General features: G+C 32.8%; 1 protein-coding gene and 1 pseudogene across 1 annotated transcript; one reads left to right on the top strand and one right to left on the bottom strand.

The window, feature by feature from the left end:
• Nucleotides 1-8,344: 8,344 nt before the first annotated feature.
• On the top strand, nucleotides 8,345-9,228 carry LOC131042890 (MYB-like transcription factor EOBI). The gene is made up of 3 exons (XM_059209213.1): nucleotides 8,345-8,483; nucleotides 8,562-8,691; nucleotides 8,784-9,228. Exons 1-3 carry the CDS (start codon nucleotides 8,345-8,347, stop codon nucleotides 9,226-9,228), a joined length of 714 nt encoding a protein of 237 aa, XP_059065196.1.
• Nucleotides 9,229-13,231: 4,003 nt separating this feature from the next.
• On the bottom strand, nucleotides 13,232-14,174 carry LOC131042891 (MYB-like transcription factor EOBI; annotated as a pseudogene).
• Between the last annotated feature and the right edge of the window lie 841 nt (nucleotides 14,175-15,015).

The following is a 15,015-nucleotide window of genomic DNA, read 5'->3' as shown; positions in this document are numbered from 1 at the left end:
CCATTCAAGGCTAAGTGTTGCATTCAAGACAAGGATTCAACCATTGAAGAGGAGATCACATACAACATACAACATACTACATACATTACACCTTCGCATGTAAGAATACAAACATTCTTACAACAAGGTATCAATACTTGTTTACATTACAAACATTTACATTTACAGCATTCTCATTTCTTGGCTAATTCCAAAACCGGGGTTTGACCTAAAGGTAAACCCCTCATCCCTAACCCCCCAATCGTCCTCTCTCTTCTGTGTGTAGGTTGCAGGTACGCGGCTATAATTGAAGATCTGGAATCCTTGTGCAGAGACAAACAGATCCCCCTTCGTTTCATGGATTTTTCGGAGGACTGTGTGCACGCCGGGCGCCATCGTCCCGTCAACTTTCGCTCAAATTTATAGAACAGCACCGTCTCGACATTTTACTGCTAATTCTAGGTCCACAGCTTCATCCCATATCCCTATCTCTATTTATAAGCCAATCTTTCCTACTTTACATGCATTCCTAGTTCAATCTTTCTATCTACATTCTTTACAAAAGAGGGTATCCTTGATGTCTTAACCCTTGAAAATCATATAGAATCCAATATTGCATTGTGTGGGATTGGATCTTGTGGGTTTCAACCCCTCTTTTGAATTTAAAGTCTCCCCTAAGTGAAAACCATCAACCCTAGTGACTCCCCCTTCTCTCTCCTTGGAGTTGGGGAGGGGAGAACGACTAGGGTTTGATTTTTCCGCTTTACATGGTCTAAATTTGATTCAACGTTGTATTAAAAAAAATGTTGGAAATCATATGTATTTAATAGCCATAAGGACGAACATAATGTATTCAGTTAGTCTCATTTTAAGGTTCATGGAGTCTCGAAAAGTCCCTCATTGGCGAGTAGCGAGAAGCATTTTAAAATATGTCAATGGAACAACAAACTATGGAGTTATATACTTAATGTCAAATGATTTCAAGCTGATAGGATACACTAATAATGATTGTGTAGGTTGCTTATGTGAAAGGAAAAGTTATTTAGGTTATGTTTCTAATTTTAGATTAAGTGTAGTGTCATGAGATTCAAAGAAATAGCCAATTGTCACTCTTTCATATTCTAAAGTAGAGTATGTAGCAACTACAACGACAACGTGTCAATAAATATTGTTGAGAAGAATGTTGAAAGATTTTAAGAATGAACAACAAGAGCTAACAAAGATCTATTGTACCAACAACTCAGTTATAGCACTATCAAAGAATTGATTATATTTATAAAAGGAGTTAACATATTGACACATGATATATTTGCATTAAAGAACTAATCAATAGTGGAGAAATATTTTGCTAACATTATAGGTCTGAATACCATGTTTTAGAGATCTTCACTAAACCAATAGGAAGGGAAATCTTTTTATATTGAAGAGGCAACTTTGGTATCATATGTGGTAGTTGTGATTTAGGAGGAGTGTTGGGAATTAATTCTAATGACCATAATTTTTCACCTCCCATTATTCTTCTCCTTATCCCTCAGTTTACTATCCTTTCCCTATCACTCATAGGTTAGAGACTTTACTTCTCTAGCTCAACCTTATACTTTTCCTTCATTTTGAATGGAAAGAAGACAATTTTAAATTAAGAAAATTGGAATGAAATATTTTTAGAATTTGGCTACAATGCAATTTAAATGCATTCTAATATTCTTATTTTTTATGTCATTACTTTTATTGCTAGGAGAAAAATTGAATAGGATATATACATAAGTTGAGGAAATTTTTTAGTGCAATGAAAAATAAAACAAAGGAATTGTGGTAGCAACAATAGGGAAATGCCCCAAAAAGAGGGTTTGCAATTTTTTGAGCAAGAAACCTGTAATGCCCTAACAAGGAAACCTAGAATATATGAGAGAAATAGAGAGAGAAATAGAAGGAATTTTTTTCTGAATTAATTGAGCTAAATATATGAATCATAAGAAATAAGTAAAGCTTAAACCCCGAGATTAGGTCAACTTGTTAATACACAACACTCACATGTAAAAGGCTTAATAACTAATACTTAAATGAACATGAGGAAAGGGCACCAAAACCATACAAAATTTTTACAAACTTTATTAGGATCACACAAGACCATTCCCTAAGTTATAAGATATGATTAAAAAATTTAAACTAACTACTATGTCCTAGGTGTCACCGATAATCTCTAACAAGCACATACTCACACATGGGTGCAATATACACCATCTGAATTCACCCTAAACCAACACAAGACACCTTTATGGTTTCCAAACACTATCATATTTGAAACACAACTAATAATATTCAAAATGAGCTTCCAAGGCCCCAAAATATGTAATTGACTCAACTAAAGGACTAGGGAACCCAAACAAGAAATAGGCACCAAGAAAGGACAAATGCATGCTTAGATGATACTATCATATTCCATCAATATTCCCAGCTCATGCTAGTTTCAAAAAACTACATTTCACTCCTCAAACTATACTTTTATCATTTAGAATTGATAACCCCTCATTGTTGACCTCTTACTGTGGATTTGTCCTAAGCAATGAGCTTCCTAGTTGGAAAAATTAGTTTGCTTGAAAACCCCAAACCCCTTGGTGAACCAAAAATATAAATAGAACACTTGAATCTAGAGAATTAAATAAAAAATAAAGAGACAAGGCATGCAAAGTTTTTGTAGGTCATTAGGTGAGACCTACAAGGCTAGTCAAGAATTGGGTGAGCCCTAAACATATTCAGTTCACCCTAAGATTCCCCAAACCAATACTAATTCTCTTATTTATATCCAAATCCACTAAAACCCACATTAGGACATGTTGGAATGCTTTTAGGATTGTCCCAAATGAATTTTAAATGACTCCAAACTCCACTAAACTACAACAAAATGAACAACACATGAAAACATTAGGAGAGGAAAAAATCAGTCTCTGAGACTAGTGAAGATGCATATAGATTAATTGTAGAGCACCAATCAAACTATTCCTACAATATATCCATAATGCAACAAGAATTATTAAGCATACAATGACATAGTTTGTACTTGATCCTAACCTTGGTGCACATAAAGCTACAATAATCCATTTTATTACATTTTAAATACATTAATATCCTCTTAGAATGTTCAATATATATATAATTAATGTTTACAATTCTTATTTCAATATAAAAATCATTACTGTAACTTTGCAAGAAATGAAAGAATGAGTATATTCAAGTGATGAGGAATGTGGAAGAGCTCTCAAAGATAATCATAAACCAAGTCCACCAGTCCCCAATGGCGGTTTTCAATTTCATCTGACCATATGGAACCCTTAGGTCCACCACTCCATTGTACTTGTGGAGATAATCACACAACCCATACAATAACACAAAGCATACAAGGGGGATAGTAGACTCAAAGAATAACGTAACATCAATGATGAAGGTAGTACCAAGTGGTGAATCCATATAGGGTCACTAATTAAATCTACATAGGGGTTGATTATTAGAGATGACAAAATAGGAGTTTCATTGCATATCTCAAAGTGATGGCTCATGAGGAACCAAGTAGTCCTCTCATCAAGATGAGGAGACTCAACCATGCAAAATCAACACCCAACAGTGTGATATTGAAAATGAATGTGTTTCATTGCATAATGGAAGACAGGATTTTTGGTGATACCATATACTAAGTTATTTTCACAACATGCAATAGTTGGAATATTTAATTTTTTATTTAAATCTACAATAATTCTCCTTAAGGATATTTCTTGACAAGAGGCTCAATTTGTAGTAGTATCCTTAGCTTCAATTGAGGATAAAGGCATCATTGATTATTTCTATTTTGAAGACCAAGAAATTACATTATACCTAAACTAAACATGTATCCATAAGTTCTTTTCGCATCATCAATAGAACCATCCCAATTACTTGTCATACACACAATTAAACAAAAATAATTTGTATGTGCATGTAAAATTCAAAAGCTACTCATACCACAAACATAACTTAGAACTCTTTTCATTACATAAAAAACAACTTTACTTGGATATTTCATCTATTAGTTATCAAATATATTATATTTTATCTAGTAACTGTTAAGTATATAAGGCTACCAACTCGACCCTTGTACAATTTTGCATTTACATTTTTATAATGTTAAATAATTGTCAATAAAAAAGTTCCCTACACCTTAGTAGAATGTTATCGCAGGGAGGAAGAGTAGAAAAATAATGTATATGGAAAAAAACATGTTGAACGAATTTTTTTTACCTAGTTAATATTGGGCTAAAGTAGAATCTTATGTGATATATGTCTTAAACAAGAGTCCAATGAAAGTGTAAAAGATAGGATCCCACAAGCACACAATATTATGCAACATAGTCTATCCTTTTTCAATAAATTTGGATGTGTTACATTTGTATATGTGTCAAAGGAAACAAGAAGCAACTGAGATGACAAATGTGAGAAGTGCATCTATATCGGCTATTGTGAACAATCAAAATCTTGTAAGTTGTTTAATCCCATCACTAAGAACGTTATTATTAGTAGAGATGTTGTATTTCAAGAAGAAGAAGCTTGGGATGCAAGTATAGATAAAATAATTAAAGGTATCACAACAATACCTCATAGTAAACAAGAAGGAAAAGGAAAAGGAAATCAAGATGATAAATATAGTATGCAAGAGGCTACTCCATCAAGAAGTCTGCAAGAAGATAATTCAAAAATGTCTTGAACAAGGTGAATCATTGAGCCACTTTTTTCCTAATTCATAAGTAATGATTCTAATCCTACTCTTTTATCATTGAGATAAAAAATTATAGGTAATAAAACTATTAGTTTGCAAGAAATTTATGATCAAGGAGAAGGAATATATTTGCAATCAGATTTTGCTTCATTTGCTCATGATTGTCTATATTTTCATGATGAAATTAAACAACATTGAATTAATGTTATAGATGATAAAATGGAATCTGTTGAAAAGAATGACACATGAGAGTTAGTAAATTTGCCTAAAAGAAAATATTTTATATGTATCAAATGGGCTTAGAAGACATATGGTAAATACAAATGGAGATGTAGAAAAGTATAAGGCAAGGTTAGTAGCTAATGGATTTGCACAACAATATGAATTTAATTATAAGAAAATATTTGATGTTGTTATTTTGGAAGTAAAATTGGTTTATGTGAATACTAAAGAGCAGATTGCAGATATTTTTACTAAGTCTTTGCCTAAGGAAGCTTTTGAATATCTCAAAAAATAGCTTGGGGTAATACCCTCACCGGTAGAGACTTAGATAGTTGGAGATTGGCATCAGGCCAACAGAATTAACAGAGAAATCTTTTTCTAGCTTTCATGAGGTGAGCTACTTCTCAGGGGGAGTAGTTGGTATTTTGTAATAATTTCTATGAACTATTGTATTTGGGTTTGTATTGCTTTGCCATTTGATGTCAAAGGGTGAGAGATATTATGGAAAAACACATTACCCTTTGGGAGATTATTCATTGGGGGAGAGATTGCTACTCTTTGTATCCGTTTTTTGATTTCTAGATAATAATCTCTTCGGGAGATTGTTGGTTTTTGGTTTTTGGCATTTCTACTTTGGCACTTAGATGGTTTTTCCATCATGTGTTGCCATCAATGCCAAAGGGGGACATTGTTGGTATTTTGGATGTGTTGCATTGGTTTTGTCATTGATGTCAACACTTGTTATCACTTGTCAACACCTATCAGCACTTGGAGATATTTGGTTATGTTCACCGCATGTTCTATGACTTATGCACAGTCACCGGTATTTGGTTCACTGACAGGTTATATTGTTCACCGGAACTTGGAATGACTTGAAGGATACTTGGTTATGTCAAAGACATTATTTGATCACTTGGTTTTGCCAATTTGGTTATTGGTCTAATCGGGTTTGCATATTTGCTATTACTGGCAAATAGGTCTAGGTTATGGACTGGCAAGCATTATCTATTCCTAATCAGCACGACACGTTATGAAGAGGTTTTGTTTATTGATTATTATTGTAAATGCATTGAGCCAACATAATGCATTGCATATTGATTCATTTGTAATTGATTTAATTGTAATATTATTTGTAAGCTGGCCTACACAGTTGGTCTTCGGTTTTGGTATATATGTAAGATCTCATTTGTGAGACTGATATGGGAATGTAAGGAAGTGCGAATAAGGTATATGCGAATACAAGCAAAGATATACACATAGACATCATTTGAAGATTGAAGGAAGGTTTTGAGAGGATAAACAAAGCTTAACCGGTATTGAATCCAGCATATGAAGACGTTATTTTTATAAGTACATCATCATTGGATTTAACCATCCAATGGTAGTCAGTGTGACTCCCATCTTGTGATTGAGCAGCAAGCTCTAGGCAGTTGGTCTTTCTACATGTGAAAACCCCATATTGTACACACATATTATCTGCAGTAGTATCATCTGACTATGGGTAAGGTTTCCCATCATGGTTTTTCCCCTTACAGGGTTCCCACATACAAATAACTGTGTTATGTGTTGTGGATGTTATTTGTCTTTTTGTTTCATGCATTAAACTTTACCGATACTATAATTAACTGTTAAACTATCTACTGGCATTAAAGTTTGGTTTATCGGCATTAAGCATTAAGTTTGGTTAAGTTATATTTGGATTGAAATTAATAGGCAGCTGATTCACACCCCACCCTCCCCCATCTCAGTTGCCTTTGGGACCTAACATTTGAATCTATAGAAAGACTTCATATAGTTAGAATGGTATTGGCAATTGTAGGTCAAAAAAATTGGAATGTCTACAAAATGGATGTAAACTTAGTCTTCTTGAATGATTTTCTAGAATAAGAAGTGTATGCGCAACAACCACTTGGATATGAGGTCAATGCATATGAAAACAAGGTATACATGTTCAAGAAGAGAGTCTATGGACTTAAGGAGGCACCTAGAGAATGATATAGCCAAATAGATTCATACATGGTAAATAATGGATTGAATAGAAGTAAGAGTGAGCCTACACAATACACGAAGGTCAACAAGAAAGAAAAATAAAATTATCTTATTGTGTAGCAGCACATTTGGGTGTGTGTTTATAGTCTTTGTCCACTTGCATTTTTCATCTTATAAATTTGATTTTATAAGAGACATATCCTTTACTCCTAATTGAATACAAGCTTAAGAATTGTCATTAAGATTATAGAATATTATCAAACAATTAAATTTTTTTTATTGCTTACAACCCATATTATTTTTATGCCTAATCATTGATTCTTGTTTGTCAATAATAGACATCTATCACTAAACTAATTATATTGATATGTCTCAAAGTTAACTTTCATTAAAAAATATCTAAGGAATGATCAAAACTTTATTGATAAATAATTGCTATTTGTTGAGAATGTTTACCTCACAAAAACTTCAGTAGATCTACAATATAAGAGATGAGCTTGAGTTTGAGTTTGAGTGCAAGATTATCGTTTATCGCAAAGATAAGACATTATAAAAAAGAGGTTTGATTTCAGTTTAGAATCAAACTTATCAGACATACCTTTAAATATTTCCATTAAACAAAAAGAAATCAGTAACTTATGCACTCAATACCTGGAAAGCATCTAAAGTAAAAAATATAAGATATGTATAGAAAAATAATAAAACCAAAGAGGCAACGAAATATCTAGAGGCAATAAAGGAAACGCGTGATGTCACCAGTGATGTCAACAATAGGACATAGATTGAACTAATTCAGTTGACAACGAGGATTTGATAAGTGTAATAAAGAAATGGAACTAATCTGTGAGTGGGTTTCATCTGACTCGGAAGCAGAATGCACCACCAATATTTTGAGGATCCTCTAGGTAAAGAATTCATTGAGCATTTTCCTTTTTTAAAAGCAAAAGCATTCTTGTAGACTGTGACTGGGTAGCAAATGTACAGCTTTTCTCAAAATTAAAACCCACTATCATTCAGACTATTATCTGCTATCACGCCTCCTTTTATTTTGCCCTAATTCATATAGTTTTTTTAATTTAACAAACTATTTCTGTCACTTTCTTAGAATTATATGTCGGCCTTCTGAATCATGGGGAATACGGAGTCCACACAGAATTTTGTGGATAAAACGAACTGTTAAGACTATAAATGGAAACAAAACGTGTCCAGAGGCTGAATTGATATTTGACAATGGGAATCGACCAGTCACGAGTATAGTTTAGTAGTCTAATTAACTTATTCTTATTGTTTCAGTGATTCTCGGCATATGTGTGTTTTGATAGAATTGATATGACACTATCGTGGATAATTTAAGGATAATAATAAAAATTTTAATCTCATTTTGGTGTAACACTCAGAGAATCGAATACAATGTCAGACAGAAGTGCTGGCAGTTTGAAGAAAGGAGAACGCAACAAAGGGACCTGGACTTTTGAGGAGGATATTCGACTTATTTCCTATATCACCTTCAATGGCGAAGGGCGTTGGGAATTTCTAGCCAAAGCATCAGGTATGTATGTTGAGTTTACTTAAACTCTCAAATACCAAGCTGTAGAAAATTTATCTAATTTGTTTGGAAATGAAGCAGGGCTAAACAGAAGTGGTAGGAGCTGCAGGCTGAGATGGGTGAACTACCTTAGTCCTGATCTCAATCACACCAACATGACTCCCCAGGAAGAACGTTTGATTGTTGATCTCCATGCTCGTTGGGGAAACAGGTATAAACTCGATTCATCATATGCGTTTTGTTGCTTAATTTTTCTGTGATACATTAAATGAACGTTTTGTATGTATGATTTTTCAAGTTCAGGTGGTCTCGGATTGCAGAGAGTTTACCAGGCAGGACAGACAATAGAATCAAGAATTTTTGGAAAACCCATCTCAAGAAAAAAATTCTACATAAAGGAAATGCTGGCGACAAAGTACATCTTGAGAGTTCAATTCATTCTTCCTCTCTCCCATCTTCATCTACGACAGGAGCACAACATCAAAGTGCTATTAGTTCGTTTCAACCAAATCCTATTACATTTATGACTAACGAGTTTCAATCTGAAGCCCAAAATGCTGCTGCTCCGAATGGTGTCCAATTTATACCAGCTTTGGCGCAGGAAGAATATTCAACCGATTTAGCTTACAACTTCTCGGGGGATCTTTTCAGCTCTGAATTTTCTACCGATTTAGCTTACACTCCTTCGCCAGAGGCCTTCTCCAATAGAGAGTTTTATTTTGATGAATTATGGAACATGGATCAGTAAATCCATTACTTCTTCAATTCAGCAGATCTAAGCTCCTGTAATTACTTTTCTCTTCTATCTAAGATGGTTCTGACATATAACTTTTGACTTTTTAATGCTGTAAATTTTATAATATAGCATGAGATCAAAGATAATTAATTGTATGTAATGTAGGAAGGATATGTTTTAGAGTACGTTCGTCTTATAGTAATTATTTTTACCCAAAACGGAAAGCAGTGACTGGCTAAAATAGAATTATATTTTTTATAATAGCAAATATTACACAGTAATATATTCTGTAAATTGTTTCAATAGCGTACTCCGTCTAAATAAGAGAAATGGCCTACTGCAAAAACAAATTGCCACAGGATTCCATCACCCATCACCATTTCAAGTAGCCTCTTACAATAAACTACGTTTTATAGTTTACTCAAAGCAGAAACCTTTTTTGTATTTTTAGTATATATTGCTATCATAAAATGAAAACAATAACCACATTTTGTATGTGATTTTGGGTGGGGTGTATAAATTGGTCTGTTAGATACTAAATGTTTATTTTATGAACTGTGATAGAGGTTTTCTTCCCAAGGTTCTTTCCTCCTGTATGATAGTAATATATAATGAAAATGTCCCTTCCATTTAAATTAATTATCTAGTTTCAATCAGCCATCCAGTATTTAAAATGAATAGAGACATCATTATCCTTTATGTATTATAAATGTATTATATTAGATATTTGGTGCATTCTTTCCTCAAACACACTTTATTATTTTTATATGTTTTCTAAATAAGTAAGAGCCTTTTCATATCATTCAAAATTACTGCAGATTGAACTTAAACACATATATTAATACCTATATTTTTCCTTAATAAATAAAGTACTTATGAACTTAGAAAATTACTTTAAATAATGTTTAATCCCTATTTATAAAGAGATAGCTTTAAGAAACCACTCCTTTCCCATTTCTCTCATCTTTTGTTCACAAGAAAAATATTTTCCTAGAGTTTCCTTTAATTTCTGTTCATAAGAAAATGATATAAAATCTTGATTAATATTTCATTTCTTTAAAAAATCTTAATTTTATTGACATTTTAAATATTTCAATATACATTTTTAGCAAATCTAGTATCTTGGTAAATAATAGAATTTTTTTTTAATTATCATGTCAAATAGATCTATTAAAATAAAATAATCTTATGTAAAAGTAGGCATTCTAAGGTACAAATGATTGATGGGTTAAAGAGGTAGGATCTATAATATTTATTTTTCATCATTGATTTAAAATATAAGCTAGCAACCTCATTGTATTCCATAAAATAAAATATTACCTCATTGAATTCAAGTGTTTTAGATTACATAACTTAAATTTAAATGAATTTAATATAATCATGTATTCAATAATGTGATAGATTTTTTTGGGTAAAATTTTTATTAAAATAAATACTTTGGTAATGTAAATAAGACTAAAATTAAAGCTAGTAAGAATGTGGTGATTTAGATCACCTTAGAACTTGAACTATTAGCCAAAATTTGATTCCAAATTTCAAATATTAGCCAATTACAAATTATTCACCACTAAAAAGATCACTATAGGAGATACTTATATAGTTGCATTCACCAATGCTAAACTATTGTAATTTTTTTAATATTTTATTTATTTTAGGCACAAATTCTTCTTAATTATTTCATAATGAATCTATATACCAAATACAAATATTGCACTACCTAAGTCCATCATATCAAAATTTCTAGATATAATTAAGTCTTGAGTTCCCTAATTACTATTTTACTATTCCTAATGGTAAACATGTCATCAACATATAGAATATTGATTAAAACATGATCACTAAGGCCAAAGAAACATAATGATCATCTAAGCTTCTTAGGAAATTCAATTCTAATGCATGTAGATCAAAAATATGATACCACATAATTAGTGTACCAAATCTTATTTCTCTTTTGATTGAAATATCTCAGCCTAATTCATATAAAATTATTTCTCTATCTTTTGCATGCAAGAATTGTTGAACACACATTAGGACTCACAAGGGGGATGAATTAGTCCAGACCTAATACTTTAACTTTATTATTTAATCCTCAAACTCTTTAACCTTATTCTTACCAGCAACAATAAAAGATATAACAATGAAACACCATGCACAAGAGAACACTATATTTACATTGAAAACCCAAATAAGGAAAAGCCACGATGAGAGTCAACACACAATATATGAAATGATTACAATATAGTGTTAGGATCACTACCAAGTAAGAACACTTCTTTGTGAAGGACTTGTAGGCTAGAGTGCACAACCCTAGGGAAAGATACAAAGCTTGCAATCTAAAGATCACCTCTCCAGAGCAAAATAGAAATAAATATAGGAATCAACAACATGAAGACCTTTAGTAATACAACCTCTGACAATCTCCAAACATGAAGATGCCCTTCAACCTTTGTCTCAAGTGACCAACTCCACATCCATCACAACACACTAATATAGGACCACAATTGACCTCTACAACTGATATAGTCATGTAGGTGCAACACACACATTGATCCACTCACGCTCACTCACACATCCACACACTTTTTCTTCAACATCAATTTGATCATCTATATGTACCATCTTTTTATTGCAAACATCAATTAGGTAAACCAACATAGAGGAAAAGCATGGGTCTTATCAAATCAGCCACCAAAATATAATTGTTTTGAAAGCGTTCCAAACTAGGAGATAGAGAGGACCTAAAACATCTTAACACTTATTTCCAAGAAAGTAGAAATAATTCACATTCTATTTATCATCCTCCAATGTTCGACAACAAGGTAACGTGTGGGAATACCAAGCACCTTCCCACAGATCAGCCCACACGTTACCTAATATGGATCCCCACACTCCTAGGTAGGACCCAAAAATAATGAAACACAAACTTCTAAGAAAACAGAGACATCCAAGGATTCATTGCACACAAGGAACCCCACTACTCAACTAAATTGAAGCAACTACCCTAAAACACGGATTCCAATCACTATGCTTCTTTATATAGACCATTTAACATCATGTGAAGCACACTATAGGCAGCGTTTTGTTTAACTATTAAGCTTTTCATGTCTATTTTTAATTTTGACGTTTTTGTAAAGAATTTTTTATCCCTTCAAAACCTTTTTTCCATAATCAAAAACATCTTTAATAATTTTTCTTTTACTATTTTTATTAATATTTAATATTTAATTATTATAAATATTACAAAATAACAACATTAAATTATATCTTATATTCATCTATCTTATAACTAGAATTAAAATTAAATTCACAATATTCTTTTTACTCTTCTCATGGCAGTAATTTTTTTCAATAAGATTCTTAAACCTCGTTATAATTCATGCTCGACGATAGAAAATGCCGATATAATTGGCGAACACCTTTAACTCATGAATGCAAGTGGTTAAGTTACATCTGCAGTAGTTTTTGAATGATATAAAAAGAATTCTACTTATTTGAAAATCTTTAAAAAGCAATAATGGGTGATTGAGGATTGAGGATTCGTTGAGTGGAACTGACATTTCCTTTACAGTGGAAGAATATATTTGTATAGATCAGTATTTTTGTTTCAGGATGGCAATATAAAAAAATAGTCTAAAGGGAATCTACAAAATAGGTTTCTGTTTTCAGTAAACCATAAAATGTTATTTATTATAAAATGCTTTTTGAAATCATGATGGGTGATAGAATAAAATAGAATCCTAGGGGACAGCTCTTTCTTCTTTGTGGTAGTGAGCTATGAATCATATGAACATAGCTTTTACACCTGTCACATTTGCTATTTAAAAAAACACTATTCTATTTTAACCAGCCGTTTCTTTTGCTTTTGGGTAAAAGTAACTACCGTATTTAACGTATTTTGAAATTTACAGGATTAAAATCTCCTACACTAAATGTGTGAGGATATTTTTAGTCTTATGAGAACAACCTTAAGTAAAATAAAAAAGGACATAACAAGAGTAAAATCTGCTGAATGGTTTTACTCTTCCATGTTCCATAATTCATCAGAGCAAAACTCTGTATTGGAGAAGGCCTCTGGCGTAGGGGTATTATTTAAAGAATAACCCACTTCGTTATTTCTATGCAATCCAGCGATAAATATCTCCCTTGAGAAGTTGTTATCTAAATCGGTTGAATATTCTTCGCGCCCCAAAGGTGCCCTAAATTGGACATCATCCGGAGCAGCAGCATTTTGCGCTTCAGACTCAAACTCGTTAGTCATATATGGAAATAGATTTGCATGAAACGAACTGATTGCAGTGTATAGTGGTTCTGTAATGTGGATAATACACGGTTCTTTGGCCTTCTGAGATGAACTCGGGACAGAAGCAGAACGAGTTGAACTCGCACAATGTACACTGCTTTCAACATTTTCTTGTAGTTGAAATTTTTTCCTGAGACGGGTTTTCCAATAATTCTTGATTCCGTTGTCTGTCCTGCCTGGTAAACTCTGTGCAATGAGAGACCACCTGAACTTGAAAAATCATGCATACAAAACATTCATTTTTTCGTTTATCTTATATCACAGAAGAAGTAAGCCCTAGCAAAACGAAAATAATGAATTATGTTTGTACCTGTTTCCCCAACGAGAATGGAGATCAACAATCAAACGTTCTTCCTGTGGTGTCATTTTGGTGTGATTGAGATCAGGACTAAGGTAGTTGACCCATCTCAGCCTCAGCTCCGACCACTTCTGTTTAGCCCTGAATCATTTACAAAACAAATTAGATAAGTTTTCCTACAGGTGGGTATTTGAGAGTTTGAGTAAACTCAACATACATACCTGATGCTTTGGCTAAACAATCCCAGCGTCCTTCACCATTTAAGGTGATATAGGAAATGAGTCGAATATCCTCCTTAAAAGTCCAGGGCACTCTTTTTCCTTCGCCTTTCTTCAAGCAGCCAGCACTTCTGTCGGCCATTATACTTGATTCTGAATGTTACACCAAATTGAAACTATAATTAGTATTAATATTCACAAATGATGTATGATAGCGTCCTATTACACATCTGCAAAAAAATGGAAACAAAAATATTTCTTGACACCAAACAATCGAAGTTATATTCCAAATCCTGAAAAACATACATATCACACTGTATGTCCTGAGAACCACAAGAGTCTTGTAGAATAGTTTAGATAGTCTTCCAAAACCCTAAATTAGAATCTAGGCCAGTTGAACCCTAAATTAATTCTGACAGCTAATAATCTCGTCTCCCATAGAACATCTTATCCTTTTTCCAGCTTTTACTCCTTTTGCAATGGCTTATTGATCGGATCAATGTAGTTTAATCAGTTTTTAAACTCTGAGAAAGACTGATCAAAGGCGACGTAATATATCAAAACATTTTTTACCAAATCGAGTGAAGCAGCTCATTTATTAAAAAACCTACAAGAAAGCTACAAGCAGAAATATGAAAGTCAGACTCAGACACATTTTCTCTCCTTTAATGGTCCTATTCTTTCGAGCAGATTATTTTCGACAGTTCGTTACATCCCCATAATTTTGTCTGTAGACTCCATTGTATGAAAGAATCGGAAAGCCGACATACAGGCTTACGAAAGTGACAGAAACAGTTTGTTTAAAGCTTTAAAAACCGCGTTGACAGACATAAATCTTATGAACCAGAGGCGTGGCGGCAAGTTATAGGCTAAACATTAGTGGGTTTTAATTTTAAGAGCGTCTGTAGATTTTTCCTTACACAGCCACCGCCTGGAAGAATGCTTTTGGTTTAAAGAAGGAAAATGTTCAATGGTTTCTTTAC

This window comes from Cryptomeria japonica, chromosome 1, assembly GCF_030272615.1.
Source record: "Cryptomeria japonica chromosome 1, Sugi_1.0, whole genome shotgun sequence".
NCBI lineage: Eukaryota > Viridiplantae > Streptophyta > Pinopsida > Cupressales > Cupressaceae > Cryptomeria > Cryptomeria japonica.
This window is presented reverse-complemented; position numbering and strand designations above follow the sequence as displayed.

Excerpts from the sequence above, each read along its gene's own strand:
- LOC131042890 (XM_059209213.1), top strand. The coding sequence starts at position 8,345 with ATGTCAGACAGAAGTGCTGGCAGTTTGAAGAAAGGAGAACGCAACAAA. Across the intron at positions 8,484-8,561 it reads ATTTCTAGCCAAAGCATCAG|GGCTAAACAGAAGTGGTAGG; the intron begins GTATGTATGTTG and ends GAAATGAAGCAG. Across the intron at positions 8,692-8,783 it reads CATGCTCGTTGGGGAAACAG|GTGGTCTCGGATTGCAGAGA; the intron begins GTATAAACTCGA and ends TTTCAAGTTCAG.